Source organism: Pseudophryne corroboree, chromosome 2, assembly GCF_028390025.1.
Source record: "Pseudophryne corroboree isolate aPseCor3 chromosome 2, aPseCor3.hap2, whole genome shotgun sequence".
Classification (NCBI taxonomy): domain Eukaryota; kingdom Metazoa; phylum Chordata; class Amphibia; order Anura; family Myobatrachidae; genus Pseudophryne; species Pseudophryne corroboree.
Genome location: NC_086445.1, coordinates 804,706,182 through 804,733,862, shown reverse-complemented (window position 1 = coordinate 804,733,862; position 27,681 = coordinate 804,706,182). Strand labels below are relative to the sequence as shown.

General features: G+C 46.9%; 1 protein-coding gene across 4 annotated transcripts in view; it reads right to left on the bottom strand.

The window, feature by feature from the left end:
- KDM6A (lysine demethylase 6A) overlaps window positions 1-21,697 on the bottom strand; it is a 435,435-nt gene extending 413,738 nt beyond the window's left edge. For 2 of the 4 annotated variants that reach the window (XM_063955630.1, XM_063955632.1), the window contains exons 1-2: window positions 21,023-21,696; window positions 20,767-20,830 (exon numbers count right to left, since the gene is read on the bottom strand). In XM_063955630.1, coding sequence (XP_063811700.1) covers window positions 20,767-20,830; window positions 21,023-21,192 — 234 coding nt within the window. In that variant the 5' untranslated portion in view covers window positions 21,193-21,696. Of the gene's footprint in view, window positions 1-20,766; window positions 20,831-21,022 lie in introns of all 4 variants that reach the window. The other 2 variants (XR_010241142.1, XM_063955631.1) reach the window with 2 other exon arrangements.
- Between the last annotated feature and the right edge of the window lie 5,984 nt (window positions 21,698-27,681).

Genomic DNA, 27,681 nt, shown 5'->3' with positions numbered 1-27,681 from the left:
TTGGGTATGAAAAAAATGGTGATGTACCAGCTGGATGGAGGAATGTCACTTTCACTTCCATCAATGTTTTAATATTTCTACAGAATAATGCGAGCTACCCCTTGTTGTCATAGACAACCGTTACATATAGATGTGTCCTCATACTTCATGCCTCAATACGCCATACAGCGAAAGATACCTGGCGCGAATGAGCCACCAGGTTCAGCGCAAACTCGGCTAACATTGAACGTCTTTTTTTTTTTGCTGGAAATCTTACACCCCTTTCAAAACGCCTGAGGCAGGTCGCACCCAGGAGCCTGACACGGGAGCTCCCAGTGTGCGACCCGCCTCAGGCGACCAGCTGCCTGCAACCCGGCATACTGACGGGTTGGTGACGTCAGCGGTGATGGCGCTTGGAGAGCACAAGATTTCTTGAATATCTGTATCTTTATTTCTACTATTCTATATCAAAATCATTTTTATGAGAGCATAAATTGGTAAAGTTTTTCTTGTTCTTTCATTTGTGCAGATGAACTACTGGAGCTGGCCAAACAACTGTCACAATTCAATTGATATTTGGACGAACATGCATATCGCGCCCAAACAGAAGGGTTTAACAGTGTAAAATGGCTAAACCCGTTTAATGTCCTGCTTTGGGCGTCCAAACTCCCATATAAAGGTCCACCAGATTGCAAAGGTTCTTGGTGGGCTGTATGATATGGTCACACAGCAAAATTGGCATGGGGTCAGGAGCATGGAAAATTTAATAACAGGAAAATATGTAAGGCTATGAGTGGACTCTACTGTGGGGAAGTAATTGGATAGGAAAGTTATGTGGGTGGTTCCGAAATTGTTTTACAGCACAGCTACTACTAGGGGGCGCAAAATAGAGCAAATCAATTGCTGCTCCTTTTAGACATCCGGAAGCCACAGGGATGACATTTCTTGCACAAAGGGGTCAATTCAATTCGGCAACTTATGAATAGCGCCGGGAATTAGCTCCCGACGCTATTCAATTCAGCTCCAGTTAAGTCGGCGATGTTCCGTTCTCGCCGACTAAACAGGTTGAATTGTCGGGAGAACGGGCATTCTCCGACTTAACTCCCCGGCGCGAGGCTGATTCCCGACAGAATCAGCCTTGCGCCGGCCGCGAGGAAGCACTTTTGTCGGGTTTCTTCTCTCATCCCCGGGGATGAGAGAAGAATTCCCGACAATTGCGGGTAACTAGCAGCTGAATTGAATAGCGTCGGGAGCTCATTCCCGGCGCTATTCATAAGTTGCCGAATTGAATTGACCCCAAAGTATGTACTTTCGGTGTCAGCACTTTGGGCGGCCGAACGAGAGTTTGGACACCCAAAGCAGTACTTTAGACTGGTTTAGCAATTTTACTCTAAACCCGTCATGCATGTGTGCCCAAACAACTGAATATTGACAATTATGTGGGCATCTAACCAGTCCCATTTAGAAGGGATTATTAGCTATCCAAAAACCCCTTTGAGAAAATCAATTATGAAAATGTTTCATTTTTCATTGAAACATATGTATATATGTGTGTGTGTATATATATATATATATATATATATATATATATATATATATATATATATATATATATATATATAATATGAGTATCCCATATCCAAAATGCTTGGGACCAGAGGTATTTTGGATATTGGATTTTTTCCGTATTTTGGAATAATGGTATACCATAATGAGATATCATGACAATGGGACCCAAGTCTAAGCACAGAATGCATTTATGTTACATATACACCTTATACACACAGCCGGAAGGTAATTTTAGCCAATATTTTTTGTAACTTTGTGCATTGAACAAAGTGTATCTACATTCACACAATTCATTTATGTTTCATATACACCTTATACACACAGCCTTGAAGGTCATTTAATACAATATTTTTAATAACTCTGTATTAAACAAAGTTTGTGTACATTGAGCCATCAAAAAACAAAGGTTTCACTATCTCACTCAATAAAGTCTATTTCGGAATATTCCGTATTTCGGAATATTTGGATATACTCAACCTGTATATATAAAATTTTAGAGATGAGCGGGTTCGGTTTTACTCGGGGCTCAAAGCAGCATCTTATTGGATCACGGATGTCACGCGTTTTGGATAGCCAATAAGCAAAACCCGAAATACCCGAGTAAAACCGAACCCACGCATCTGTAATTGTAAAATATATATATATATATATATATATATATATATATATATATATATATATACACACATACACACACACACACATTTATCATATGAAAGAAAGCCCATGAAATTTTTTTTGCTGCCATTTACTATACCAAACTTCATTGACGTTAGAGATTGTAAGGTAGAATTTTTTCATAAACTGGTGATTTGATGTGGCATGACTAGACATTAAAATCTGTGATGCTGGTGAACCAAGTTCACCCATAGGTCTAAAATGAAGCCCTTCTTCAGAGATGCACTGAAATTCACTGGATATTAGATGATACATTATATGCTGTCCTTTACTTCCAGTGAGATCCAGCATACAGCCTGATGTAAGAAGGGGGAATATGTTTTAAGGCCCCCATACACTAAGACGAGGTATCGCATGCAATATCTCTTCAACTCCCCGTACTGCGAGTCCAGGTCACCTCGCTAACGATAGATAGCATGCGATCTAACGGTAAGCACCACATCGCAAGCAACAGGGCCAGATCTTACCTCCTGCTGATAAAATCTGAAAACCCTTCTTACAATACCTGGGAGCGCTCCTCAGATCATACTCATAAATGGATCACACACAATGTGACCCATTTACTCCCGATATGTCGGCATGATGCTTCGATATAGTGCCAAAAGGCACAATATCACACCTTCACACTAGTGGTTTTCAACCTCAAGTTTCCTAACAGGTCACATGTTGTGAGGATTTCTGTCTATGGAAGCAGGTTGAGTAATTATTGACCAAGCAAAACAGATTAACTCACCTGTGCATGATTAATGCAATCCACAAAACATCTGTTGTTGGTACTTGAGAACCCTTGCTGTACACAACATGGTTTTAGAAAAAGCGGGGTGACCAAAAGCGGTAATCCTTAGGACTACAGTAAAAGAACATAAAAGTGTAGCAAACACACTGACATGGCTATACGGAGTGATCTTCAGTTTGCCGGTGGCCAGGCTCCCGACGACCAGCATACCGGCGCTGGAATCCCGACCGCCAGCATACCAACAGCTTTTCTCCCTCTTGAGGGTCCACGACCCCACTGGAGGAAGGATAGCGTGGCTCGTGTAGCGCGCCATCATGCCCGCAGCATAACATACTACACCCAGCTATACGCCCTCCTACAGTTGCTATTAAAATCCTTACACATTACAAAAACAACTGCCATATTAAGATACTTCAACATTACACTATAATTAGTTACGACAAACTGACACACACTGAACTACATTACATCAACCCACCTATGTAATACACCAAACACTGCTATATTATGCAGTGATTGCATAAACGCGCCATGGCGCATATTTTACCCACTTTTCAGGACCTGTGACTCAGTTTTCTAAACTGGGAGGGTCCCTGGGGACGCTCTCCGAGGCAGCCAATCTGTAGCTACCGTCCCAGCTGCAAGATATAAAGAGAGGAGGTGGAGCCTTTCCACTCTTCTTTGGCGCCTCTGGGTCTGGGCATGGCGCAACTCCCTGGCCAAAAGTGACCATGAAGAGATCCCTGCACCGAGCATCTGTGGATACACTGAATGTAGGCATATTCGCTTGTGAGAAACTACTGTGCATTTGGGTCGCGGGATGATGTTATAGCCGCAGCAGCAGCCCAGTGAGTGAGTAGCCACAATGTCTGAGAGTGTCTCAAGTAGTGGCTGGGCTTGTTGTGGGGGGTACCTGCAGCGTCGGGGGGGACTGAAATGGTGGCTGCTGCTGGACTCGTACTGTTTTCCGCTGTGGTCGTGGTGCAGGGGGACCATGAATCATGTTATAGCCGCCGCGGTGGGTGAGTGAGCCATAAGTGCTACTGCTGTGGATATCAGCTGGTATGTGGCTTGACTGGCTGTAAACGCGGCTGCCGGGTTCCCACAGGGGTCATGGTATAGCCACATGTGAGAGACCAAGTGTCACGTCTTATGCAGCGGGGCCGGTGAGGGGCGGTAACACAAGCAGGTGGTGGCTGGACTTGCTGTGGAGGATACCCTGGGTGTCTGAGGAGGTGGCTGCAATGTGTCTAAGTGCTCTACCTGGTGCAATGTATATAATGTGCTCTACCTGGTGCAGTGTGTATAACGTGCTCTACCTAGCGCAGTGTGTATAACGTGCTCTACCTAGCGCAGTGTGTATAACGTGCTCTACCTGGCGCAGTGTGTATAACGTGCTCTACCTGGCGCAATGTATATAACGTGCTCTACCTGGCGCAATGTATATAACGTGCTCTACCTGGCGCAATGTGTATAACGTGCTCTACCTGGCGCAATGTGTATAACGTGCTCTACCTGGCGCAATGTGTATAACGTGCTCTACCTGGCGCAATGAGTATAACGTGCTCTACCTGGCGCAATGAGTATAACGTGCTCTACCTGGCGCAATGTGTATAACGTGCTCTACCTGGCGCAATGTGTATAACGTGCTCTACCTGGCGCAATGTATATAACGTGCTCTACCTGGCGCAATGTATATAACGTGCTCTACCTGGCGCAATGTATATAACGTGCTCTACCTGGCGCAATGTATATAACGTGCTCTACCTGGCGCAATGTATATAACGTGCTCTACCTGGCGCAATGTATATAACGTGCTCTACCTGGCGCAATGTATATAACGTGCTCTACCTGGCGCAATGTATATAACGTGCTCTACCTGGCGCAATGTATATAACGTGCTCTACCTGGCGCAATGTATATAACGTGCTCTACCTGGCGCAATGTATATAACGTGCTCTACCTGGCGCAATGTATATAACGTGCTCTACCTGGCGCAATGTATATAACGTGCTCTACCTGGCGCAATGTATATAACGTGCTCTACCTGGCGCAATGTATATAACGTGCTCTACCTGGCGCAATGTATATAACGTGCTCTACCTGGCGCAATGTATATAACGTGCTCTACCTGGCGCAATGTATATAACGTGCTCTACCTGGCGCAATGTATATAACGTGCTCTACCTGGCGCAATGTATATAACGTGCTCTACCTGGCGCTATGGGGTCAATTCAATTTGCTGACAGTTGAATAGTGCCGGGAATTAGCTCCCGGTGCTATTCAATACAGCGCCAAATGAGACTTAATTGTCGGGAATTCTTCTCTCACCGCCGGGGGATGCGAGAGGAAATCCGACAAAAGTGCTGGTGCGCGGCCGGCTCGAGGCTGATTCTGTCGGGAATCAGCATCACGCCGGGGAGTTAAGTCGGACAATGCCCGTTCTCCCGACAAATCAACCTGTTAAGTCGGCGAGTGCCGGTTCTCCCGGACTTAACATGAGCTGAATTGAATAGCAACGGGAGCTAATTCTCGGCGCTATTCAACTGTCGGCAAATTGAATTGACCCCAATGTGTATAACGTGCTCTACCCGGCGCAGTGTGTATAACGTGCTCTACCCGGCGCTATGGGGTAAATTCAATTTGCTGACAGTTGAATAGCGCCGGGAATTAGCTCCCGGTGCTATTCAACACAGCGCCAAATGAGACTTAATTGTCGGGAATTCTTCTCTCACCGTTGGGGGGATGCGAGAGGAAATCCGACAAAAGTGCTGGTGAGCGGCCGGCGCGAGGCTGATTCTGTCGGGAATCAGCATCACGCCGGGGAGTTAAGTCGGACAATGCCCGTTCTCCCGACAAATCAACCTGTTAAATCGGCGAGTGCCCGTTCTCCCGGACTTAACATGAGCTGAATTGAATAGCAACGGGAGCTAATTCCCGGCGCTATTCAACTGTCGGCAAATTGAATTGACCCCAATGTGCATAACGTGCTCCGCCTGGCGCAACGTGCATAACGTGCTCCGCCTGGCGCAACGTGTATAGGAGGTTCTACCTGGTGGGATGTGAACTGGCACTATGTGGCCACGCCCCTTCCTCACGAAGTCAAGCCCGTAAATTTATGTTTTGGAATATGGGAGGGGGGAGAGAACCAATTCAGTTTCTGCCAAAGGGCGCCAAAATGTCTAGTTACACCTCTGGTGCAGAAAGTCCTGTATGCTACACAGCCCAGTAGCATTGTTACACCACTCACAACACTTTTGTAGTGTCCAAATCAAGTCGTGTGTTTTTATGTTTGAATCATTAATAAGAACCTTCATTCTGACGGACCCAGAAAAGGACAGGTAGGACCCCAATTTTTAAAAGTGAATGGTCCCTGGGACCCACTTTTTTTTCGGCTTAGCGCGATCACTGTTATGTACAACCCAAAGGCCACAAAGCACAACTTCCTCAAGCACTGGGAATCAACCAATCACGTTGCATTAATGCCAATTATTTATATCCTTTCCCTCCAGCTGGTATAGAGTCATTAGGTCGACCACTATTGGTCAACATGCATTAGGTCGACATGGTCAGTAGGTCGACATGAGTTTTTCACTTTCTTTTAGTTTTTGAACTTTTTCATACTTTACGATCCACGTGGACTACGATTGGGAATAGTAACCTGCAGCGAGGCACCTTGCCCGAAGCATGACGAGCGAAGCGGTGCACTAATTGGGGTTCCCCGTCACTTTACGAAGAAAACACCATAAAAAAAAAGTAAAAAAAAAAAAAAACCTCATCTCGACTTTGTTCATGTCGACCTAATGACCCATACCCCTCCAGCTCAGTCATACAAAATTCCCAACATTATGCTGCCTCACTCCAATCTACATCTACACATTGAAAGCCTGCTTCTATCACAGGCAAGTGCGTATGCTAGCTTTACCAATTTACTGCCTATAAAACAGGGTTGCACAGTTTTTTTTTTGTTTGTTTGTTTTTTTGTTGTTTTTTTGGGGGGGGGGGGTTTATTTGCCTTAATGTTTTAATGAAAAATAAAGTCTTGTATTAGAAACCTTGCTCAACCATGTTTTAATGCTTTTTTAACATTAATATTATTAGGCTTTGATTTAATTTATTTTATATTATTTCAATAAAAACAATTTTTTACAGCTTATTATTCCTATTACATCTGAAAATATGTAGATTCACTAAATAATAATATATACAAAGTAAACTCAAAAATAAGATGAAGTTGAAATAAGAACAAGTTAATTGTTAAGCATTAGTCCTACTTATTACTTATAATTAAATCTGAATAGTAGTGCAAAATGGAAAAGCACGTTTCCGAGAAACAAACAAGGAAACACTGAATAAAAACAATATTTTTTTTGTGTGATAAGACTTTTTTTTTTCTAATAAGTCCTGATGCCATACCTGTAGTGACAGCATGGTAAAAAAAAAAAAAAAAAAAAAAAAAAAACCAATGTTTTTTTATTTAAAAAAAAATATATATAATAATAATAATAAGAAGAAGAAGAAGAATTTACTTACCGATAATTCTATTTCTCATAGTCCGTAGTGGATGCTGGGGACTCCGGAAGGACCATGGGGAATAGCGGCTCCGCAGGAGACTGGGCACAAAGTAAAAGCTTTAGGACTAGCTGGTGTGCACTGGCTCCTCCCCCTATGACCCTCCTCCAAGCCTCAGTTAGGATACTGTGCCCGGACGAGCGTACACAATAAGGAAGGATTTTGAATCCCGGGTAAGACTCATACCAGCCACACCAATCACACCGTACAACTTGTGATCTGAACCCAGTTAACAGCATGATAACAGAGGAGCCTCTAGAAAAGATGGCTCACTACAGCAATAACCCGATTTTTGTAACAATAACTATGTACAAGTAATGCAGACAATCCGCACTTGGGATGGGCGCCCAGCATCCACTACGGACTATGAGAAATAGAATTATCGGTAAGTAAATTCTTATTTTCTCTAACGTCCTAGTGGATGCTGGGGACTCCGAAAGGACCATGGGGATTATACCAAAGCTCCCAAACGGGCGGGAGAGTGCGGATGACTCTGCAGCACCGAATGAGAGAACTCCAGGTCCTCCTCAGCCAGGGTATCAAATTTGTAGAATTTAGCAAACGTGTTTGCCCCTGACCAAGTAGCTGCTCGGCAAAGTTGTAAAGCCGAGACCCCTCGGGCAGCCGCCCAAGATGAGCCCACTTTCCGTGTGGAATGGGCTTTTACAGATTTTGGCTGTGGCAGGCCTGCCACAGAATGTGCAAGCTGAATTGTACTACAAATCCAACGAGCAATCGTCTGCTTAGAAGCAGGAGCACCCAGCTTGTTGGGTGCATACAGGATAAACAGCGAGTCAGATTTTCTGACTCCAGCCGTCCTGGAAACATATTTTCAGGGCCCTGACTACGTCCAGCAACTTGGAATCCTCCAAGTCCCTAGTAGCCGCAGGCACCACAATAGGTTGGTTTAAGTGAAATGCTGAAACCACCTTAGGGAGAAATTGAGGACGAGTCCTCAATTCTGCCCTGTCCGTATGAAAAATTAGGTAAGGGCTTTTATAGGATAAAGCCGCCAATTCTGATACACGCCTGGCTGAAGCCAGGGCTAACAGCATTACCACTTTCCATGTGAGATATTTCAAGTCCACAGTGGTGAGTGGTTCAAACCAATGTGATTTTAGGAATCCCAACACTACATTGAGATCCCAAGGTGCCACTGGAGGCACAAAAGGAGGCTGTATATGCAGTACTCCCTTGACAAACGTCTGAACTTCAGGAACAGAAGCTAGTTCTTTTTGGAAGAATATCGACAGGGCCGAAATTTGAACCTTAATGGACCCTAATTTGAGGCCCATAGACAGTCCTGTTTGCAGGAAATGCAGGAATCGACCCAGTTGAAATTCCTCCGTAGGGGCCTTCCTGGCCTCGCACCACGCAACATATTTACGCCAAATACGGTGATAATGTTGTACGGTTACATCCTTCCTGGCTTTGATCAGGGTAGGGATGACTTCATCCGGAATGCCTTTTTCCTTCAGGATCCGGCGTTCAACCGCCATGCCGTCAAACGCAGCCGCGGTAAGTCTTGGAACAGACATGGTCCCTGCTGGAGCAGGTCCTGTCTTAGAGGTAGAGGCCACGGGTCTTCCGTGAGCATCTCTTGAATTTCCGGGTACCAAGTCCTTCTTGGCCAATCCGGAGCCACGAGTATAGTCTTTACTCCTCTCCTTCTTATGATTCTCAGTACTTTTGGTATGAGAGGAAGAGGAGGGAACACATACACTGACCGGTACACCCACGGTGTTATCAGAGCGTCCACAGCTATTGCCTGAGGGTCCCTTGACCTGGAGCAATATCTGTCCAGTTTTTTGTTGAGGCGAGACGCCATCATGTCCACCTTTGGTTTTTCCCAACGGTTTACAATCATGTGGAAGACTTCTGGGTGAAGTCCCCACTCCCCCGGGTGAAGATCGTGTCTGCTGAGGAAGTCTGCTTCCCAGTTGTCCACTCCCGGAATGAACACTGCTGACAGTGCTATCACATGATTTTCCGCCCAGCGAAGAATCCTTGCCACTTCCGTCATTGCCCTCCTGCTTCTTGTGCCACCCTGTCTGTTTACGTGGGCGACTGCCGTGATGTTGTCCGACTGGATCAATACTGGCTGACCCTGAAGCAGAGGCCTTGCCTGACTTAGGGCATTGTAAATGGCCCTTAGTTCCAGGATATTTATGTGAAGTGACGTTTCCATGCTTGACCACAAGCCCTGGAAATTTTTTCCCTGTGTGACTGCTCCCCAGCCTCTCAGGCTGGCATCCGTGGTCACCAGGACCCAATCCTGAATGCCGAATCTGCGGCCCTCTAGGAGATGAGCACTCTGTAACCACCACAGGAGAGACACCCTTGTCCTTGGAGACAGGGTTATCCGCTGATGCATTTGAAGATGCGATCCGGACCATTTGTCTAGCAGATCCAACTGAAAAGTTCTTGCGTGGAATCTGCCGAATGGAATCGCTTCGTAAGAAGCCACCATCTTTCCCAGGACCCTTGTGCACTGATGCACTGACACCTGGCCTGGTCTTAGGAGTTTCCTGACTAGGTCGGATAACTCCCTGGCTTTCTCTTCCGGGAGAAACACCTTTTTCTGTACTGTGTCCAGAATCATCCCTAGGAACAGCAGACGTGTCGTCGGAATCAGCTGCGATTTTGGAATATTTAGAATCCATCCGTGCTGTCGTAGTACTATTTGAGATAGTGCTACTCCGACCTCTAACTGTTCTCTGGACCGTGCCCTTATCAGGAGATCGTCCAAGTAAGGGATAATTAAGACGCCTTTTCTTCGAAGAAGAATCATCATTTCGGCCATTACCTTGGTAAAGACCCGGGGTGCCGTGGACAATCCAAACGGCAGCGTCTGAAACTGATGGTGACAGTTCTGTACCACAAACCTGAGGTACCCTTGGTGAGAAGGGCAAATTGGGACATGGAGGTAAGCATCCTTGATGTCCAGAGACACCATGTAGTCCCCTTCTTCCAGGTTCGCTATCACTGCTCTGAGTGACTCAATCTTGAACCTTTTTATGTAAGTGTTCAAGGCTTTCAGATTTAAAATGGGTCTCACCGAGCCGTCCGGCTTCGGTACCACAAACAGCGTGGAGTAATACCCCTTTCCCTGTTGTAGGAGGGGTACCTTGATTATCACTTGCTGGGAATACAGCTTGTGAATGGCTTCCAATACCGCCTCCCTGTCGGGGGTAGACGTTGGTAAAGCAGACTTCAGGAACCGGCGAGGGGGAGACGTCTCGAATTCCAATTTGTACCCCTGAGATACTACCTGCAGGATCCAGGGGTCCACTTGCGAGTGAGCCCACTGCGCGCTGAAATTCTTGAGACGGGCCCCCACCGTGCCTGAGTCCGCTTGTAAGGCCCCAGCGTCATGCTGAGGACTTGGCAGAAGCGGGGGAGGGCTTCTGTTCGTGGGAAGAAGCTGTCTGTTGCAGTCATTTTCCCCTTCCTCTGCCCCGGGGCAGATATGAGTGGCCTTTTGCCCGCTTGCCCTTATGGGGACGAAAGGACTGAGCCTGAAAAGACGGTATCTTTTTCTGCTGCGAGGTGACTTGGGGTAAAAAGGTGGATTTCCCAGCCGTTGCCGTGGCCACCAGGTCCGATAGACCGCCCCCAAATAACTCCTCCCCTTTATACGGCAATACTTCCATATGCCGTTTGGAATCCGCATCCCCTGACCACTGTCGCGCCCATAATCCTCTTCTGGCAGAAATGGACATCGCACTTACTCTTGATGCCAGAGTGCAAATGTCTCTCTGTGCATCTCGCATATATAGGAATGCATCCTTTAAATGCTCTATAGTCAATAATATATTGTCCCTGTCCAGGGTATCAATATTTTCAGTCAGGGAATCTGACCAAGCCACCCCAGCACTGCACATCCAGGCTGAGGCGATTGCTGGTCGCAGTATAACACCAGTATGAGTGTATATACTTTTAAGGATATTTTCCAGCCTCCTATCTGCTGGCTCCTTAAGGGCGGACGTTTCTGGAGACGGTAACGCCACTTGTTTTGATAAGCGTGTGAGCGCCTTATCCACCCTAGGGGGTGTTTCCCAACGAGCCCTAACCTCTGGTGGGAAGGGATATAGTGCCAATAATTTTTTAGAAAATAGCAGTTTTTTGTCGGGGGTAACCCACGCTTCATCACACACTTCATTCAATTCATCTGATTCAGGAAAAACTACGGGTAGTTTTTTCACACCCCACATAATACCCCTTTTTGTGGTACTTGCAGTATCAGAGATGTGCAAAACCTCCTTCATTGCAGTGATCATGTAACGTGTGGCCCTACTGGAAAATACGTTTGTTTCTTCACCGTCGACACTGGAGTCAGTGTCTGTGTCTGGGTCCGTGTCGACCCACTGAGGTAACGGGCGTTTAATAGCCCCTGACGGTGTTTGAGACGCCTGGACAGGCACTAACTGAGCTGCCGGCTGTCTCATGTCGTCAACAGTTTTCTGTAACGTGCCGACACGGTCACGTAATTCCTTAATTACGGCCATCCATTCAGGTGTCGACTCCCTAGGGGGTGACATCACCATTATAGGCAATTGCTCCGCCTCCACATCATTTTCCTCCTCATACATGTCGACACACACGTACCGACACCCAGCACACACACAGGGAATGCTCTGATAGAGGACAGGACCCACTTAGCCCCTTGGGGAGATAGAGGGAGAGTTTGCCAGCACACACCAGAGCGCTATATATGTATAGGGACAACCTTACAATAAGTGTCTATCCCTTATAGCTGCTTATATCTGTTATTTTGCCAAATAAGTGCCCCCCTCTCTTTTTTACCCTGTTTCTGTAGTTGCAGGATGCAGGGGAGATTCTGGGAGCCTTCCTACCAGCGGAGCTGTGTGGGAAAAATGGCGCTGTGTGCTGAGGACATAGGCCCCGCCCCCTTCACGGCGGGCTCTTCTCCCGCTTTTTTCTGGAAAACTGGCAGGGGTTAAATACATCCATATAGCCCAGGAGTTATATGTGATGTATTTTTTGCCAAATAAGGTAAATTCATTGCTTCCCAGGGCGCCCCCCCCCCCAGCGCCCTGCACCCTCAGTGACCGAAGTGTGAAGTGTGCTGAGAGCAATGGCGCACAGCTGCAGTGCTGTGCGCTACCTTATGAAGACAGGAAAGTCTTCTGCCGCCGATTTATGGACCTCTTCTTGCTTCAGCATCTGTAAGGGGGCCGGCGGCGCGGCTCCGGGACCCATCCATGGCTGGGCCTGTGATCGTCCCTCTGGAGCTAATGTCCAGTAGCCTAAGAAGCCCAATCCACTCTGCACGCAGGTGAGTTCGCTTCTTCTCCCCTTAGTCCCTCGATGCAGTGAGCCTGTTGCCAGCAGGTCTCACTGAAAATAAAAAACCTATTTAAACTTTTACTCTAAGCAGCTCAGGAGAGCCACCTAGATTGCACCCTTCTCGTTCGGGCACAAAATCTTAACTGAGGCTTGGAGGAGGGTCATAGGGGGAGGAGCCAGTGCACACCAGCTAGTCCTAAAGCTTTTACTTTGTGCCCAGTCTCCTGCGGAGCCGCTATTCCCCATGGTCCTTTCGGAGTCCCCAGCATCCACTAGGACGTTAGAGAAAATTAGTTTAAACCAAGGTGCAGCCTGCTTTAAAAAAAAAACAAAAAAAACACCCCGAATGGAATGTTTTAATGTATTAGTTTTAACTCTGGAATTAAAGTTGCCATATCATTTTGCTCTAAAAATCAGCAATGCAGACCTTTCCTGAAACTCAAAAGGTGTGTAGCTGTTCAATGGGGTCTATTCAATTCGGCAACTTATGAATAGCGCCGGGAATTAGCTCCCGACGCTATTCAATTCAGCTAAAGTTAAATCTGCGAAAGCCGTTCTCGCCGACTCAACAGGTAGTTTTGTCGGGAGAACAGGCATTCTCCGACTTAACTACCCGCGGCGATGCTGATTCCCGACAGAATCAGCCTCGCGGCAGCACTTTTGTCGGTTTTCTTCTCTCACCCCCCGGGGATGAAAGAAGAATTCCCGACAATTGCGGGTAACTAGCAGCTGAATTGAATAGCGTCGGGAGCTAATTCCCGGCGCTATTCATAAGTTGCCGAATTAAATCGACCCCAATGGGGTGGTATTCATGTAACCGGCGGTCGGGAGACCGACAGTCACAAGACCTCCTCCACCATCCCGACCACTCACTATCCCGATGGTCAGCATGCCGACCAACAGGGACTATTTCCACTCGTGGGTGTCCACGAAACCCATAGAGTGGGAATAGAACCCGTGGCGACCGCAGGTCGCCACCGAGCCCGCAACGTGGCGAGCGCAGCGAGCCCGCAAGGGGCTTGCTGCACTCGCCCCTCCCCGCCGGGATCATGGCGTCGGTAAGCTGACTGCCGGTCAGCCGTACTACACCCGTTCAATGATATCCAGGAAAACTGGCTTCAGTGTCCAACTTTTTGTTTTAGCTTCCAGCATACAAGTGCTTCACATTCACATTCACATTCATGATTTCTCTGCACTTCTAGAAGTTAAATTACAAATAGGATTTAGGCTTAAAAAAATGGTTTGAGCACCCAAACAACTGACTTTTCTACTCTCGTACCTCAGGAGACCACAAGAAGAAAGCTCTCCCCTGTGGCTAACTGGCGTCTAAATGGAGCAACAACTGACTTGCTCCATTTTGCACACTGTAGTGGCAGCAAGCGGAAAACAATTTAATCGCCATCTATAGGTAATATTTTAGGGCTTTATAAACAAAAACCCAGTATTTCTCTTTCCCCAGTCATTGTAACAACCAATCACATGCACTTAACTCAAAATGCCAGTGTTTATGTACCAAATATATGCCAGAATAATGTTATAATAACCTGGACATAGGACCAATTAAAGGAATGAAACAATTGTATTACATTTGCACAAGGGGTAAATTGTATCTGTTTATGAAATTAAACAGTCACAAATATATACCTTCAAACACTGGACTGCCCCAATATTAGCATAGATAGCTATGCTAGAGGGATCAAACTGTATCCACCGTTCATTTTTAAAACTTAGAACTGAGATTTAAAAAAAATCATGTTGCATGCTTAATACTTGTGCGTGTTGCACGCCACTCCTGCGTCAACCAGTGACAAACCAATCAGATGCCAAAGTCTGTCACTGCCCATATACAGTACTATGGCCCTATTTTACCAGCTGCACTAGTTATGTAATACTGTAGCCACAATATTTCCGTCATGTGGCCACACTCACACCCTCATATGTATATCCAATGCTACACTCGACCTCCAAACAGTTATTCTATGGGGAACAACCATGTCAAAGTGCAAATATTTTGTACAGACAAAAAAATGGGACAGAAAGTTCTCCCGTATAAACAACACAGATGACATGTCCATAGTAAACGTGTAAAGGTTATGTTTGTTTTGTTTTTTTATATTTTCCATATTTGATCCAATTATAGGAAGGCTTTAAAATGGGATTCGCTTCCTTAAACTTTTATCTGATCAAAACGAACTGTTGATTAATGCCTCTTTCAGACATCAAACACAGAAAATTTCTGAGTCTCACAAGCTGGCAAATTCCCGGGTCTCTGCCCTGACCCTGGTTGTGAGCAGGGCTGGGGACCCAGGATTTCAACCATACAGAAATCCCGGGTTTGTGTGTTTATGTGCAAAACCTCTGGATTTTGAAGCATGTGTGAAAGAAGCAAAAATCAGAAAGATGCAACCTAAAGACACAAAATGGGATGCCCAACTTTAAGATATAGAGGGGCTGAATCTGAATTGGCGAAATTTAGATTTGGGAGGGGCGTGTCCAAAAGGAAATCTAAATTGCAGTGTAAAAATTAAGTTGTCCAGCATTTGTGGCCTATATGCAAAAGCAGCCAGTATTTACCCTGCATGCAAAAAATAAATGCATTGATTTATCCAGGTACAAAGGTGGTCATTCCGAGTTGTTCGCTCGGTAATTTTCTTCGCATCGCAGCGATTTTTCGCTAATTGCGCATGCGCAATGTTCGCACTGTAAAGTAAATTTGCTAAGAAGTTTGGTATTTTACTCACGGCATTACGAGGTTTTTTCTTCGTTCTGGTGATCGTAATGTGATTGACAGGAAGTGGGTGTTTCTGGGCGGAAACTGGCTGTTTTATGGGAGTGTGTGAAAAACCGCTGCCGTTTCTGGGAAAAACGCGGAAGTGGCTGGAGAAACGGGGGAGTGTCTGGGCGAACGCTGGGTGTGTTTGTGACGTCAAACCAGGAACGAAACTGACTGAACTGATCGCAGTGGCAGAGTAAGTCCCGAGCTACTCAGAAACTGCTTAGAAATTTCTATTCGCAATTTTGAGAATCTTTCGTTCGCAATTTTGCTAAGCTAAGATTCACTCCCAGTAGGCGGCGGCTTAGCGTGTGCAATGCGGCTAAAAGCAGCTTGCGAGTGAACAACTCGGAATGAGGGCCAAAGTTCTGTAGCTTTTTTTTTTTTTTTACTTTGCTACTAATTCAATCATCCTGGTTCTTTGTGAAGTTACAGAAAACGACAATACTCCGTTCTAAACTTACAGTAAATTAAAAAAAAAAAAAATATTTTTTTAAAGGGTTGGACATCGTGCGTGCGTGCGTGTGTGCGTCCAATCAACAATGAAGGGATGGTCTGCTATGAAAAATCTTCCATCATGCCTATCTGATCATGAGTCAACCACGACACCCGATTAGTGGGCAACAACCCGACATTTCCCCTGTTACATCACCGGGAGGAATGTGGAAATATTTCCTCCCCAACCATAGACCGCACAGAAATCTCAGTGTATGGCCACAATATCTTCTGGTTTCAGGCTGTCAGATAAAATGTGTTGTTCTTAAAGGCACTATCGGACAATTAATGTCCAGTATTAGAATTATTTTCATTCAGTAGCCACTGTTTGTTTATTCTTCTATAAGGTTGGTAATTTTTTTTGTTGCTTTTTTTTGTTGGGGGGCGGGGGTAAATATCTGATGTGAACAAGAGTACAGATCTAGTGGGGTTGATTCAGTTAAACGTGTTGTAAATAGCGCCGGGAAGGAGGTCCCAGAGCCTTTCAATTCAGCACGCTGTTATATTGGAGAATGCCAGTGCTCGCGCCTTATACCTAGTGTTAAGCGCGAGAACAGTCTTTCTCCAACTTAAGTGCCCAGCCGTGAGGCACAAAACACCATTGCCGCACTAGTTTTGTCGGATTTTTGCTTGTACCTCAGGAGGGGTGCGACCAAAAATCCTGTAGTCGGACTTAGATTGATGAATTGAATAGCTCAGAGTCCTCCTACCCGGTGCTATTAACATATTCAATTCAGCTGCTAGTTACCCGCAATTGTCGGGAATTCTTCTCTCATCCCCGGGGGATGAGAGAAGAAACCCGACAAAATGCCCGTTCTCCCGACAATTCAACCTGTTTAGTCGGCGAGAACGGGCCATCGCCGACTTAACTGGAGCTGAATTGAATAGCGTCGGGAGCTAATTCCCGGCGCTATTCATAAGTTGCCGAATTGAATCGACCTTTATGTGCCGATTTAAATAGACCCCAATGCCTTCCTCATGCACAAATTATCTTATTTTACTGGAAAAAAGTACAAAGGCTACCAAAGTTTATATCATAAGCCAGGTGTAGGCAACCTGTGGCACACCAGCTACTGTGGAACTACACATCACAGAATGACCTGCCACAGTTTTGCTTTTAGGCAATGCTACAACTACGACAGGGCATGCTGGGATGTCAGTTCCACAGCAGTTGATGAACCACAGGTTGCCTACACCTGGAGGCAACATTCAATTGTTTGGGGCGTGGGGGTTATCGCACACACTGTACCCAGACAGCCCAGGTTAAGCAGCACAAAATGGCTATACCAAAGTGGGAGCAAAAAGTGACATTTAAGCCCAAACAGGCCACTAGAATGTGTCTCCTCATGGTTTATTGCGCCCAATCGGACCAACAATTGAATAGCTCTGTTGGTTGCCATATAGTGGCAGCCACGGGGAGAAACAACTGCATCCCCCCCTCCCACACACTGAATGTAATAGTTATGATACAAGCTACACTGGTCAATTACACTCTATGGGGTCGATTCTATTCGGCAACTAATGAATAGCGCCGGGAATTAGCTCCCGACGCTATTCAATTCAGCAACTAGTTACGTCGGCGATGGCCCGTTCTCGCCGACAAAACAGGCTGAATTGTCGGGAGAACGGGCATTCTCCGACTTAACTCTACGGCGCGAGGCAGATTCCCGACAGAATCAGCCTCGCGCCGGCCGCGAGGCAGCACTTTTGTCGGTTTTTTCTCTCATCCCCCGGGGATGAGAGAAGAATTCCCGACAATTGCAGGTAATTAGTTGCTGAATTGAATAGCGTCGGGAGCTAATTCCCGGCGCTATTCATTAGTTGCCGAATAGAATCGACCCCTATGGTTGATATTGTTAATCGTTTTATCAGCGTCGCTACTTAATGGGAGCCAGACAGAGCAATTTAATTGTTGCTCCATTAAGGAGAGGGCCGCCAACACAAACATATGCAAGAACTATCCAGTTTGGGTGCCCAAATGGTACTTTTTGCATTGTGGCCAGGACTTTAGATTGGGTTTAGCCACTATATGCAGCTAAACCCAGTCTATTTTGGCACGACAAGCATGATAATTCATGGGCACCCAGAACAACTGAATTGTTCCGTTGGGTGCACATTAAAACAACCGAATCGCCCCTATAAGACCTCAGCTACCTGCTCCCAATACAGACTGTGGGGGAGCTATACAGTGCTAATCAGTCTCATTCTACTTATTAAAGACAGGTCTAAACAAAGAGCAGATAATAAAAATGCACCCCGAGCATACAAATACTTCATCAAGTGGAAGCTGTGCACAAAGCGAATTACAACTCATTTTGCGTCTTAAAGGACATTAAACACATAGATAGATCTTTAGACGCAGCTTCAACATATACCAGTGGCTCACATTAATGCTAGCACTTCATGAGTCACGTTTTCAGGTGCAGTCCTTATAATACAGCTGCCAGCTTCTTCACCATGGGGGAATCCAATTGTGGGCACAGGGTGCAAGTTGCTGTTGCAGCAGCACCCCAAATTTGCACTTTTGCTGCAGCTCAAGTTGTTTTGAGAGTTCAACCTGCTACGAAATGCTGCTATTGTCGTCGCTAACTCGTGGGCCCACAATTGAATTGCCCCTTAAATGCAAACATTCAGTCACTATTTTCACACATGCTAATGAAAAAAAAAATTTATACTAAATGAACACAATTGTTACCATTTGCTTAAACAGTCTCACTATTCTGCAGAGCTAAAATTCAATGAGCACTTGTTGGCTGGTTAAGTATAAAAAAAAACAACCGATACAGTATATGTAATTTGTGTTGCAAATTTTGAAGCAAAAAACTTAAGTGATATTTATCAAAAGCATGGGAATAACAGAGAAAGATAAAGCACTAACCAATCAGCTCCTGTCATTTTTCAAACACAGTCTGTAACATAAGCATGGTTTAATAAATACACCCCAGCCCCCTCCTAGTCGCACCCTTGCTAAAACAATTATATTGCACAAACCAGAACCCCAAATAGCCATCTTGTATTTTATCTAAACATGTACCACACACCAGAATGGAAAAAAAAAAAAAAAAAAAAAAAAACAACTTTACAGTAACAAAAGAAAGTCACAATGGAATAAAATATAAAACAAAAAAAAAACATTGCTTCTATTCAACTTCAAAATTGCTTGCCAATTCATGTATAACCAAAAAATAAAGCACAGAAAACTGTTTTTTTTTTCTATTTACAAAATTCAAAGTGAAGATATTAGAAAACAATAATCCTAAGTGAGGCATTTATCAAAGCAAGGTGAGAGAAAGCACTAACCAATCAGCTTCTAACTTTCATTTTACAGGCTGTGTTTGACAAATGACAGTAACTGATTTGTTAGTGTTTTTCCTCTCCACGTTCTCTCTTTGATAAATGCCCTCGTAAGAAACAAATGACGACAAGTAAGGGGGCCAATAAAGTAATCCTCAGTTGTAGCGCACAACAAAAAATGCTGTCACTGTGAATTTTGATAAACCCTAATTATGACATTACAGTGCCTCCAACAATCGTTTCTCCAGCTATCACCTTCCCAGAAAACTGCATGAGCAGGACATATGACACAACAATGCACAGCACACACACCAGCCATGACAGAGTTTATGCATTGCTCATGCCAGCCATTGTGCAGGGCGGGGGGAGACATGTCAAACTCCGCAGACTTTATAAACGCATCAACTAGGGCCAGGAGGAGAACTACACATCCTCGCACAGGAGCTGTCACCGCGTCCCGGGCTTTGTCTCCCCGTGCACTCAGCAGCAGCTACAGGTTGATGCTGCTGCTGGTGGGGATAAGCAGCGTATAGAGCAGCACCCACACCGCCCCGGCTATACACATACACTGACCGAGGGCAATGAGCTGCCCCTCTCTCTCTGTACAGGTCTCATTTTGCATCATTGTAAACCTAGAGTCACTATATTGTTGGTGACCCCTCCCCTCTTCTCTCTTCCCTGTCCCGCCATCTTGGGCCGGGAGGAGCAGCCATTACTTAAAAACTAAATGACAGAGGGGACTGTGCGGCGCGGATGGACACACGCACACACAACTTTGACGCAACAACAAATAACAATAAGAGGATGAGAATAAAGCTGCGACTGTCGCCCCAACGCAGCTGCACATCTCCCTCAGCCAGCAGCTCCTGCAGCACAGGGGTGCACTCACCCCCCAGCAGCATACGTACAAGTTCAGCCCCACTTTACACACAGTCTCCCCTCACTGTGACAGATCACCCCCTATGGGGGCGAGTGCGGAGAGGCAGCAGCATTCCCCCAGCCGTGCTGGCCACGCTACTGCCCTGTGCCATGCCAGCTGTGCCCGCACTCGGCGTGATGTTTATATGCCATGGTACAAAGGCCGATCAGAGAACAAAACACCCACAGGCCCCACGGCACTCGGGTGTCAAAGCAGCGCCAGCAGCAGCCACCACAATCACAGGGTACAAAGCAGATGGGTGCGAGGAATAATGCAAACTCCACTGAGCAGCCCGAGAGTTGCAGAGTGCAGACAGGCGGCATGTGCCCCCGCACACGGGGTAGGCACCAGCACCGCACACGAGGGTGCAGATCACCAGCAGGCACGCCTGCAGCGGCAGCCCCGGGTCAGCAGTACCGGCTGGGCTCTCTGTGATCTTACCTTGGACAGCAAGGCCTTTGCTCTGGCGCCATCTTCATGAAGCCTCAGAAAACCGTAGAGTCGGCTGTAGCAGCAGCGGGAGAGCAGGTCCGGGAGCCGGGGGGAGAGAGGGAGAGAGCGAGACATATCATTAATATAAGCTCCGATAAACTTCCCCCCATACACAAACACATATAGGACATCAGGCGGAATGAGGTGAGGTGTGCTGGGACAGGGCAGGGGGGAGGACAGAGAAAGTAGAGAAGGGAGCCCCAACCTGTCCAGCCCGGCCAGGGCTTCTCGCTCGTCCGCGGTCAGGTTAGGGTAGTCCTCCTCGCTCTCGCTCGCTTTTCCCGCCGCCATTTTCTTTTCCTCATCACCGAGGGAGGCAGCAGCAGCGGAGGAGAGCACAGCTGCGGCGGGGAGCGACACTCCGCACGATTTCATGGACACGCAGCAGCAGCGTCGTCACACGGCGGGAGGCAGGACCCGCACTCCGGCGGGGAGCACACAGCTGCGTGAGTGTGAGCACAAGTGCGAGTGCCCGGCGTGTAAACACACCGCCTTATTGCGGGGCTCACTCTCCCGTCTACCTCCACATCCCCCCCTCCCCCGGGGAGCTAGCCGTAACTACACACAGCGGGGCGCCGCATGCTGGAGGACACGCTCATCTGTGTCTTGTTTACACTGTGCTTTCTGTGTGCTGCTGGTGGTGTTACATAGTGCTGCTGCCCCTCTGACCACGCACAGGCGCTGAGCGAGGAGCTGCTGCTGCCGCCGCCTGTGAGTGTGTGTGCGTGCACTAAGCAGCGGCCGCTAGTGTACAGTCCCCGGGATTATTAGCACAAAGTTATTGGAGTGGTGTCAGCCAGCATCGCACACGCACTTCTCTCGCTCACTCTCACACACACGCAGCAGCAGCGACGCGCACGCACACCGCCTGCCGCGCGCAGTCCCGCCCACTCCCCCTCTCCACCTCCGCCAACGACCACGCCTCGCTCTCCCCTGCACAGCCACTGGCGGGGCGGCCAGCGAGGCACGTGACCATTGTTGACTTACGTCATCCCGCCCTCCCCGCACAGCTCCTCGGGTATTAAGCAACTTGCTGTGTTTTTTTTTTCTTGTCTAATTAAGACCCAGTTGGTCCCATTGTGGGGCGTGACCGTGACGTCTGCTATGTTACTTTTAACGCCATTGGGTAAGAGCGTTGTCAATCACTGAAGTATTGGCAGTGTTAAAGAAGTCTGGCGCCAAAAGCAACAGCAGGTTAGGCTGATCTCTATATACAGTGATAAGGCTGGGGTATAGTACAAGAGAGGACGCTTTATGGTATGGGGTTGGGAAGAGCATGTGGGAGTATCACTGCTGTCAATGGTGATAGCGGGGCATGGCAATCAATTTGCTTAATTAGTTACGGCTTTTGTTGTCATCTAGTGGTGTATATGTGATTTAGTTTTTTTCTTTTCTCTTGGATGTTATTTCTTTAATGGTACACAATATGTTTTGCGCAGTAAATAAACCCACTCAACTTTTATAGGTAATTGTGGTAAAATTCAGAATATGAAGTGCACTATGCTAACATTTGTAAACTCCTAATAAAGCCTAGACTATGTAGACGTTTATCATATGTAGATATGACAAAAGCTCTACACTCGCCTAGGGGCCATTTATCATTAAATATTTGCAGTTTAATCCCTAAAAACACCCATTTCTCTGGCTGGGTCCACAGGATTATCCACAGGATAACATTGGGATATTGTCGAGCGACCGCGAAAATGGCACCAACACGGTCACGAGCTTTCTGGCCTCCCAGGATGCATTGGGGCCTCCACTATATAGTCCCGCCCACTGATTCAGTCAGATCAGTTTTTTGCTTAGTGCGGCAGGAAGCCGCATGGTCACAGGGCTGCTGTGAAAGCAGCCTCAAGTTTTCATTACTTTATTTTTATAGACTTACTGTTTTTGTTTGAGCGACTTCTCTTAACAGCGTCTTAATCGTGTATTAGAAAGAGTCGCTCCAACAACTCCCCACCGGGTCGCAACAACGCTTACCTTCGCGGTACAGTGCTGTCTCGACGGGCGTCTGTGTCGGATGTTCTAGCAGGTCCAGCAGACGTTACCAGGCTGTGGCCGGAGCATGGGGAGACAGTGAGTATATGGACTTCCTCTTACTAGAGGGGTCAGGACACAGCTACGCTGATTTGGTGGAGACTACAAACCGCGTGTTGATGTGCCGAACATCTCGAGTGTGACAGCGCTACGCTCCGGGGATCATAGGCGCCAGGACTAGGTGAGGCCGCGATCCTGGGAGTTTAAGTCAACAGGGGGTTTCAGACGCTCTCCTGGCCGTCCCTCCTCCGAGTTCATGGCCAGTTCCCGCGGGTCTCTCGTTTCATGAACTGAATAACCTCACTTCCGGCTCAGACGCTACCACGAGGGTACTCGGTCGCAGCTTAGACGCTGCGGTTGTGTACACTGGATATAAACCCGCCCAGACCGAGTCGCAGGCCTTTAGTGTCTGCATGCACGTGGAGTCGCTCAGCGTCCGTGTCCGTTGGTGAGCGTCCGTGTCCGTTATCAGTTACCAAGAGCGGCAGTGTACACCAGTAGCGTCTGAATCCACTCAGCGTCTTTCGAGCGTCTTTGCTTGGATATGGAAGTGTGGTGAGTCTCCCTGTATCCCGCTCCCTGGAGGCAGGGTATACAGTACTAAAAATTCCTTCTACTTCTTAGTGTGCACTGTTAATTTTTAGTACCTATTGCATATGAGACCTGTATATTACTGTGTTTTCTGCATGTTATGTTGAAAAAGAACCAGTTAAACAGAAGTACAAATTTCCTACTTATGTATAAGTTATTATGGAGGTTGTATTCTCATATGACAATGTCTAATGCTTTAACATGTGACTGACTGCTAGTATGTGTGCTGACTTTTCTGTGTAATGTCAGTCCTGTTCTGACCCTCAAATCAGGTGCACTGTGGTCAGATTGATTTCACCTCTATATACTGATTATAGGGTGTGGTTCAGTCACAAAATTGTGTAGTCAATATCAGAAAAAATGTCTGTGAGCGGCAAAAGTGATGAGGAGAATTTGTCAAGCACTCATACAGCCCTAACATGCTTATCTTGTAAGTCAGGGGTAATTGATATGATTCAATTGGTCACTTATGAGGGTTTGTGTGCAAACTGTTTCGCTTTTCAGCGAAGTAAAAAACAGGAGTTAGTTCAACCTCCAGTAGAGCCACCATGGAATATGTTCGCAAAGACTCTGTCTTCAATAGCGGACAGGTTAGCTCCAGTAGCACCACCTCAGGGGTTAGGTTACACTATGAACCCATACATGCAGCTCCCTTCCTATGGTTTGGTTCCAGTAGCCTCTACAAGCAACCAAGGGGTAGGTAAGACTAAGACAGATACGTCTGTATGGCAGACTACACAAGAGGATACATCGGATGATGATGCGGAAACAATAGATTCAACTCCGTATGATGATCAGTCGCAGAGCTTTAGTTCAGATGATGTAGCTGAACTCATTAATGCAGTAAAGGCTGTGCTTTCTCTGGAAGAACCAGCCAAGACAGCGTTAAAAGCAAAAGCACCTGTATTCAAACGAACAAAGTCAGTGAAAGCTGAATTTCCAGCGTCAGAGGAGTTGACGGAAATGATGGATGAGTCTTGGGCAGCGCCCGGTAAAAAGTATAAGATTCCTAGGAGATGGGATTCTTTTTATCCATTTCCTGCTGGAGATTGTTCGAAGAGAGAAGTTCCTCCAAAAGTAGATGCACATGTTCTGCGACTCGTGCACAAATCTGCTTTGCCACTGTCATCTACCTCTTTGAATGATGTCACAGACAGGAGGGTAGAGAGCCTATTGAAAAATCAGGATTTTGGTACTTACCGATAAATCCCTTTCTCCGATTCCACAGGGGCCACTGGAGTGTAGTTACAATGGGGATATAGTAGGTAGTAATTGGGAGCTGGCACTTTAAAAATTCTCACACTGTGGCTAGCTCCTCCCCTACTATCTCCCCACCAAGCCAGTCTACGTAAAACTGTGCCCGAGGAGAGCTGTAATAAACAAACCTTAAGGTAGAGGAGGTTAACGACGTCCTGTAAACCAGGAGAACACAAACTAAACCTGGAACAGAACCTGACAAAAAACCAGGCTAGCCTGAACTCAACAAGCAGTCATATGGTGATCTGCAACCGTTAAGCAAAAACCCAGGAGGAACAGCGCTGGGCGGGCGTCCAGTGGCCCCTGTGGAATCGGAGAAAGGGATTTATCGGTAAGTACCAAAATCCTGATTTCTCCTTCATCCACTAGGGGCCACTGGAGTGTAGTTACAATGGGGACGTCCCAGAGCTCCCAAAAACGGGTGGGAAAGCGCTGAGAGTCCTGTAAAAACTGCTCGGCCAAACGGTGATGAAGAGGCCGCAAAAGTGTCAAACTTGTAGAATTTGACCAAACATTCATGGAGACCCCACGGGCAGCCGCCCACGAAGGTCTTACAATGCGCGTAAAGTGCGTTGAAATGGAAAACGGAGGTTCCCTAGTAACCGCCAAGAAGACTGTCTGATGGTCAGATGTATCCAACGGCCCAGCGTATGCTGGGACCCCGGCTATTTAGCGCGGGAGCATCGTACAGAACAAAGAAGAAAAACACTTCATCGAATAGCCTGAGACCTCTGTAGAGAGAGTCGGCGAGCCCTGACAACATTCAGAGAGTATTGAAAAACACTAGTGTCAGATTTATATGAAAAAATGGACATCCCCTCTGGAAGAAACGACCGTTGAGGCCGAAGCTCAGCCAGGGGAGTTGCCATAGAGTACTCCCTGAAAAAGAGGCCGAATTTACAGCCGCTAGGCTAATCTCATTTGGAAGAAAAACCGAAAAAGGCAGAGACCTAAAATTCCGGTCAGTGTGGTTTGAAGCGCAGCGGAGTAAAACCTCCCAGAGAAACCAAGGATGAATGGTAACTGAAAGAAGGGGAAAAACCCCTCTTATCCTTATTATGTCCCATAAAGTTTTCCAAAAGTGGCAAAAGCGAGAAGAGGTAACAGACTTCTGAAATCGGGGCCCAGTAGGCCTAACCGAACTAGGGAACTCCTCCCTTCTGAGGTCTCGTGACCAGTCACACGGTTAAACGAAACCAGTGTAAGATTGAACAAAGAGAAAAAAAGGAGCCTGTTGAAGTAGACAGTCCAGTCGATGTAGGAGCCAAGGCTCCTCTACTGACAACAGGCGTATCTGTATCTTCAAGTCATGCGTGGCCCAGCCAGCGCCACCGAGAGGACTAGCACACATAATTCCCTCCTGTGTTACCGAACATGAGGTAGAAATAGAAAAGGAGGCAGGATAGAATAACCAGAAAACTCCCCGGAGCCCTGAGGGCCTCCTCGGCTACTGCCGCCAGAGCTCACGTCCGAGAGTAATAAAGGGTTAAAGAGTTAGTCAGAACTCCCTGAGGTCGATCCGAAATCTCCGCCCACAGCGGACCAGCTGACAAAACTCCGGGGAATGTTCCCTCACCCGGGAGTCTGATCTGGTGGCTTGACCTGGAAAGAAGATTGTTGTCCCCCCGCTCAGAGAGGAATGGAGGCGACCACTCATTGCATCTCCACTTGACTGAAGGAATAGAGTACCTGGTGCCGAGGAAGGAAAAATCCTCTGACGGACCGTGTTGAGAAACGTCTATGCGGAGCATAAATTGGATCTGTGTCGAATCCGAAGCTCCTGGATCCTTCGGATATTCAGAAGCCACCTAATGTACCGCGTGGGATAGTAGCAGTAAATTGTCCCATTAGGGAACCAACGTCACCCACTGCCCTTGAAAAAGAGTTATTCTGTGATTTTCCTAAAGACTGTGGGAGCGGAAGAGAGACCGAGAGGAAAGGACTGACAGTAAAAATGAGAATCCTGTAATGTGAATCTGAGAAAAGCCCGTCCAACGGAAATCAGTAAACAGGCATCTCTGAAGACAAGGGACACGTAAAAACTCCCTTTCTTATTCAAACTAGCAATCACAGACTAAAAGGATTCTAAGGCCAGAATAGGCCTGTCCGAGCCAACTGTCTTCGGAACATGAAAAGAAAACAAAGGCCTGAGAACTGTCCTGATTCAAATGATAAGTGAAAAAACAGGGATCAACACCCTTTGCGGTTAGAAGCCTATGGAGCGCAGCCTGCAGTATGACTCTCTTGTCATCGTAAATCGGCCGACCCATGCCGAGGGACTCCTGAGACGGTTGTAACCGCCTAAGCCTTCTCCCATCGACCTGCGCCTACCCTGGGACCCTCTAGGTGGTAGGAAAGTCTGTGTAATGGGTGTATAGGATGACATAAAATCAGACTGGACCAAGGATGTTGAACCTCTGCTTCAGCTTTTTACCCTGAGAAACCCTTGGCGACGGAGATATCGCCCGTGTGGAGACGAAAGCCTGAAAGGGCACGGAAAAATCTAAAGGAAAGACCAGTAAAGGTCTGTCTTGGAGCTGGGGCAGTAGTAGGAGAAAGCAAAGTGGACTCACCTCCAATGGTTCAAGAAATCCTGCAGAAAGTTCCTTCCCCAGAACCATCTGCCCCGTAGGATTTCATGTTCATCTGTCACTGTCGCAGCCCCAGAGGTCGTCGGGTTAAGACAGCCCAAGCGAAGATGCAGGGTCCGAATCTGCAGACGTGGAGACCTCCAAAGAACATAAAGCAGAATCGTGATTCTGACCTGTACCAAAGTATCAATTGATCCTGATGCGAAACATCCTGTAACCTAGAGGACAATTGTTTCCCAACCTACCTTTCTGGACACGGTAGAACCGCGCTGCCGTATATGCTTGATGGACCGGCGATACACTGTGGTGTATACCCTAGAGAGGTTTTGATACCATCTCCTGCCGTCTGCGGGGAAAGAATAGGAAAACAAACATTGTTTGATACCTG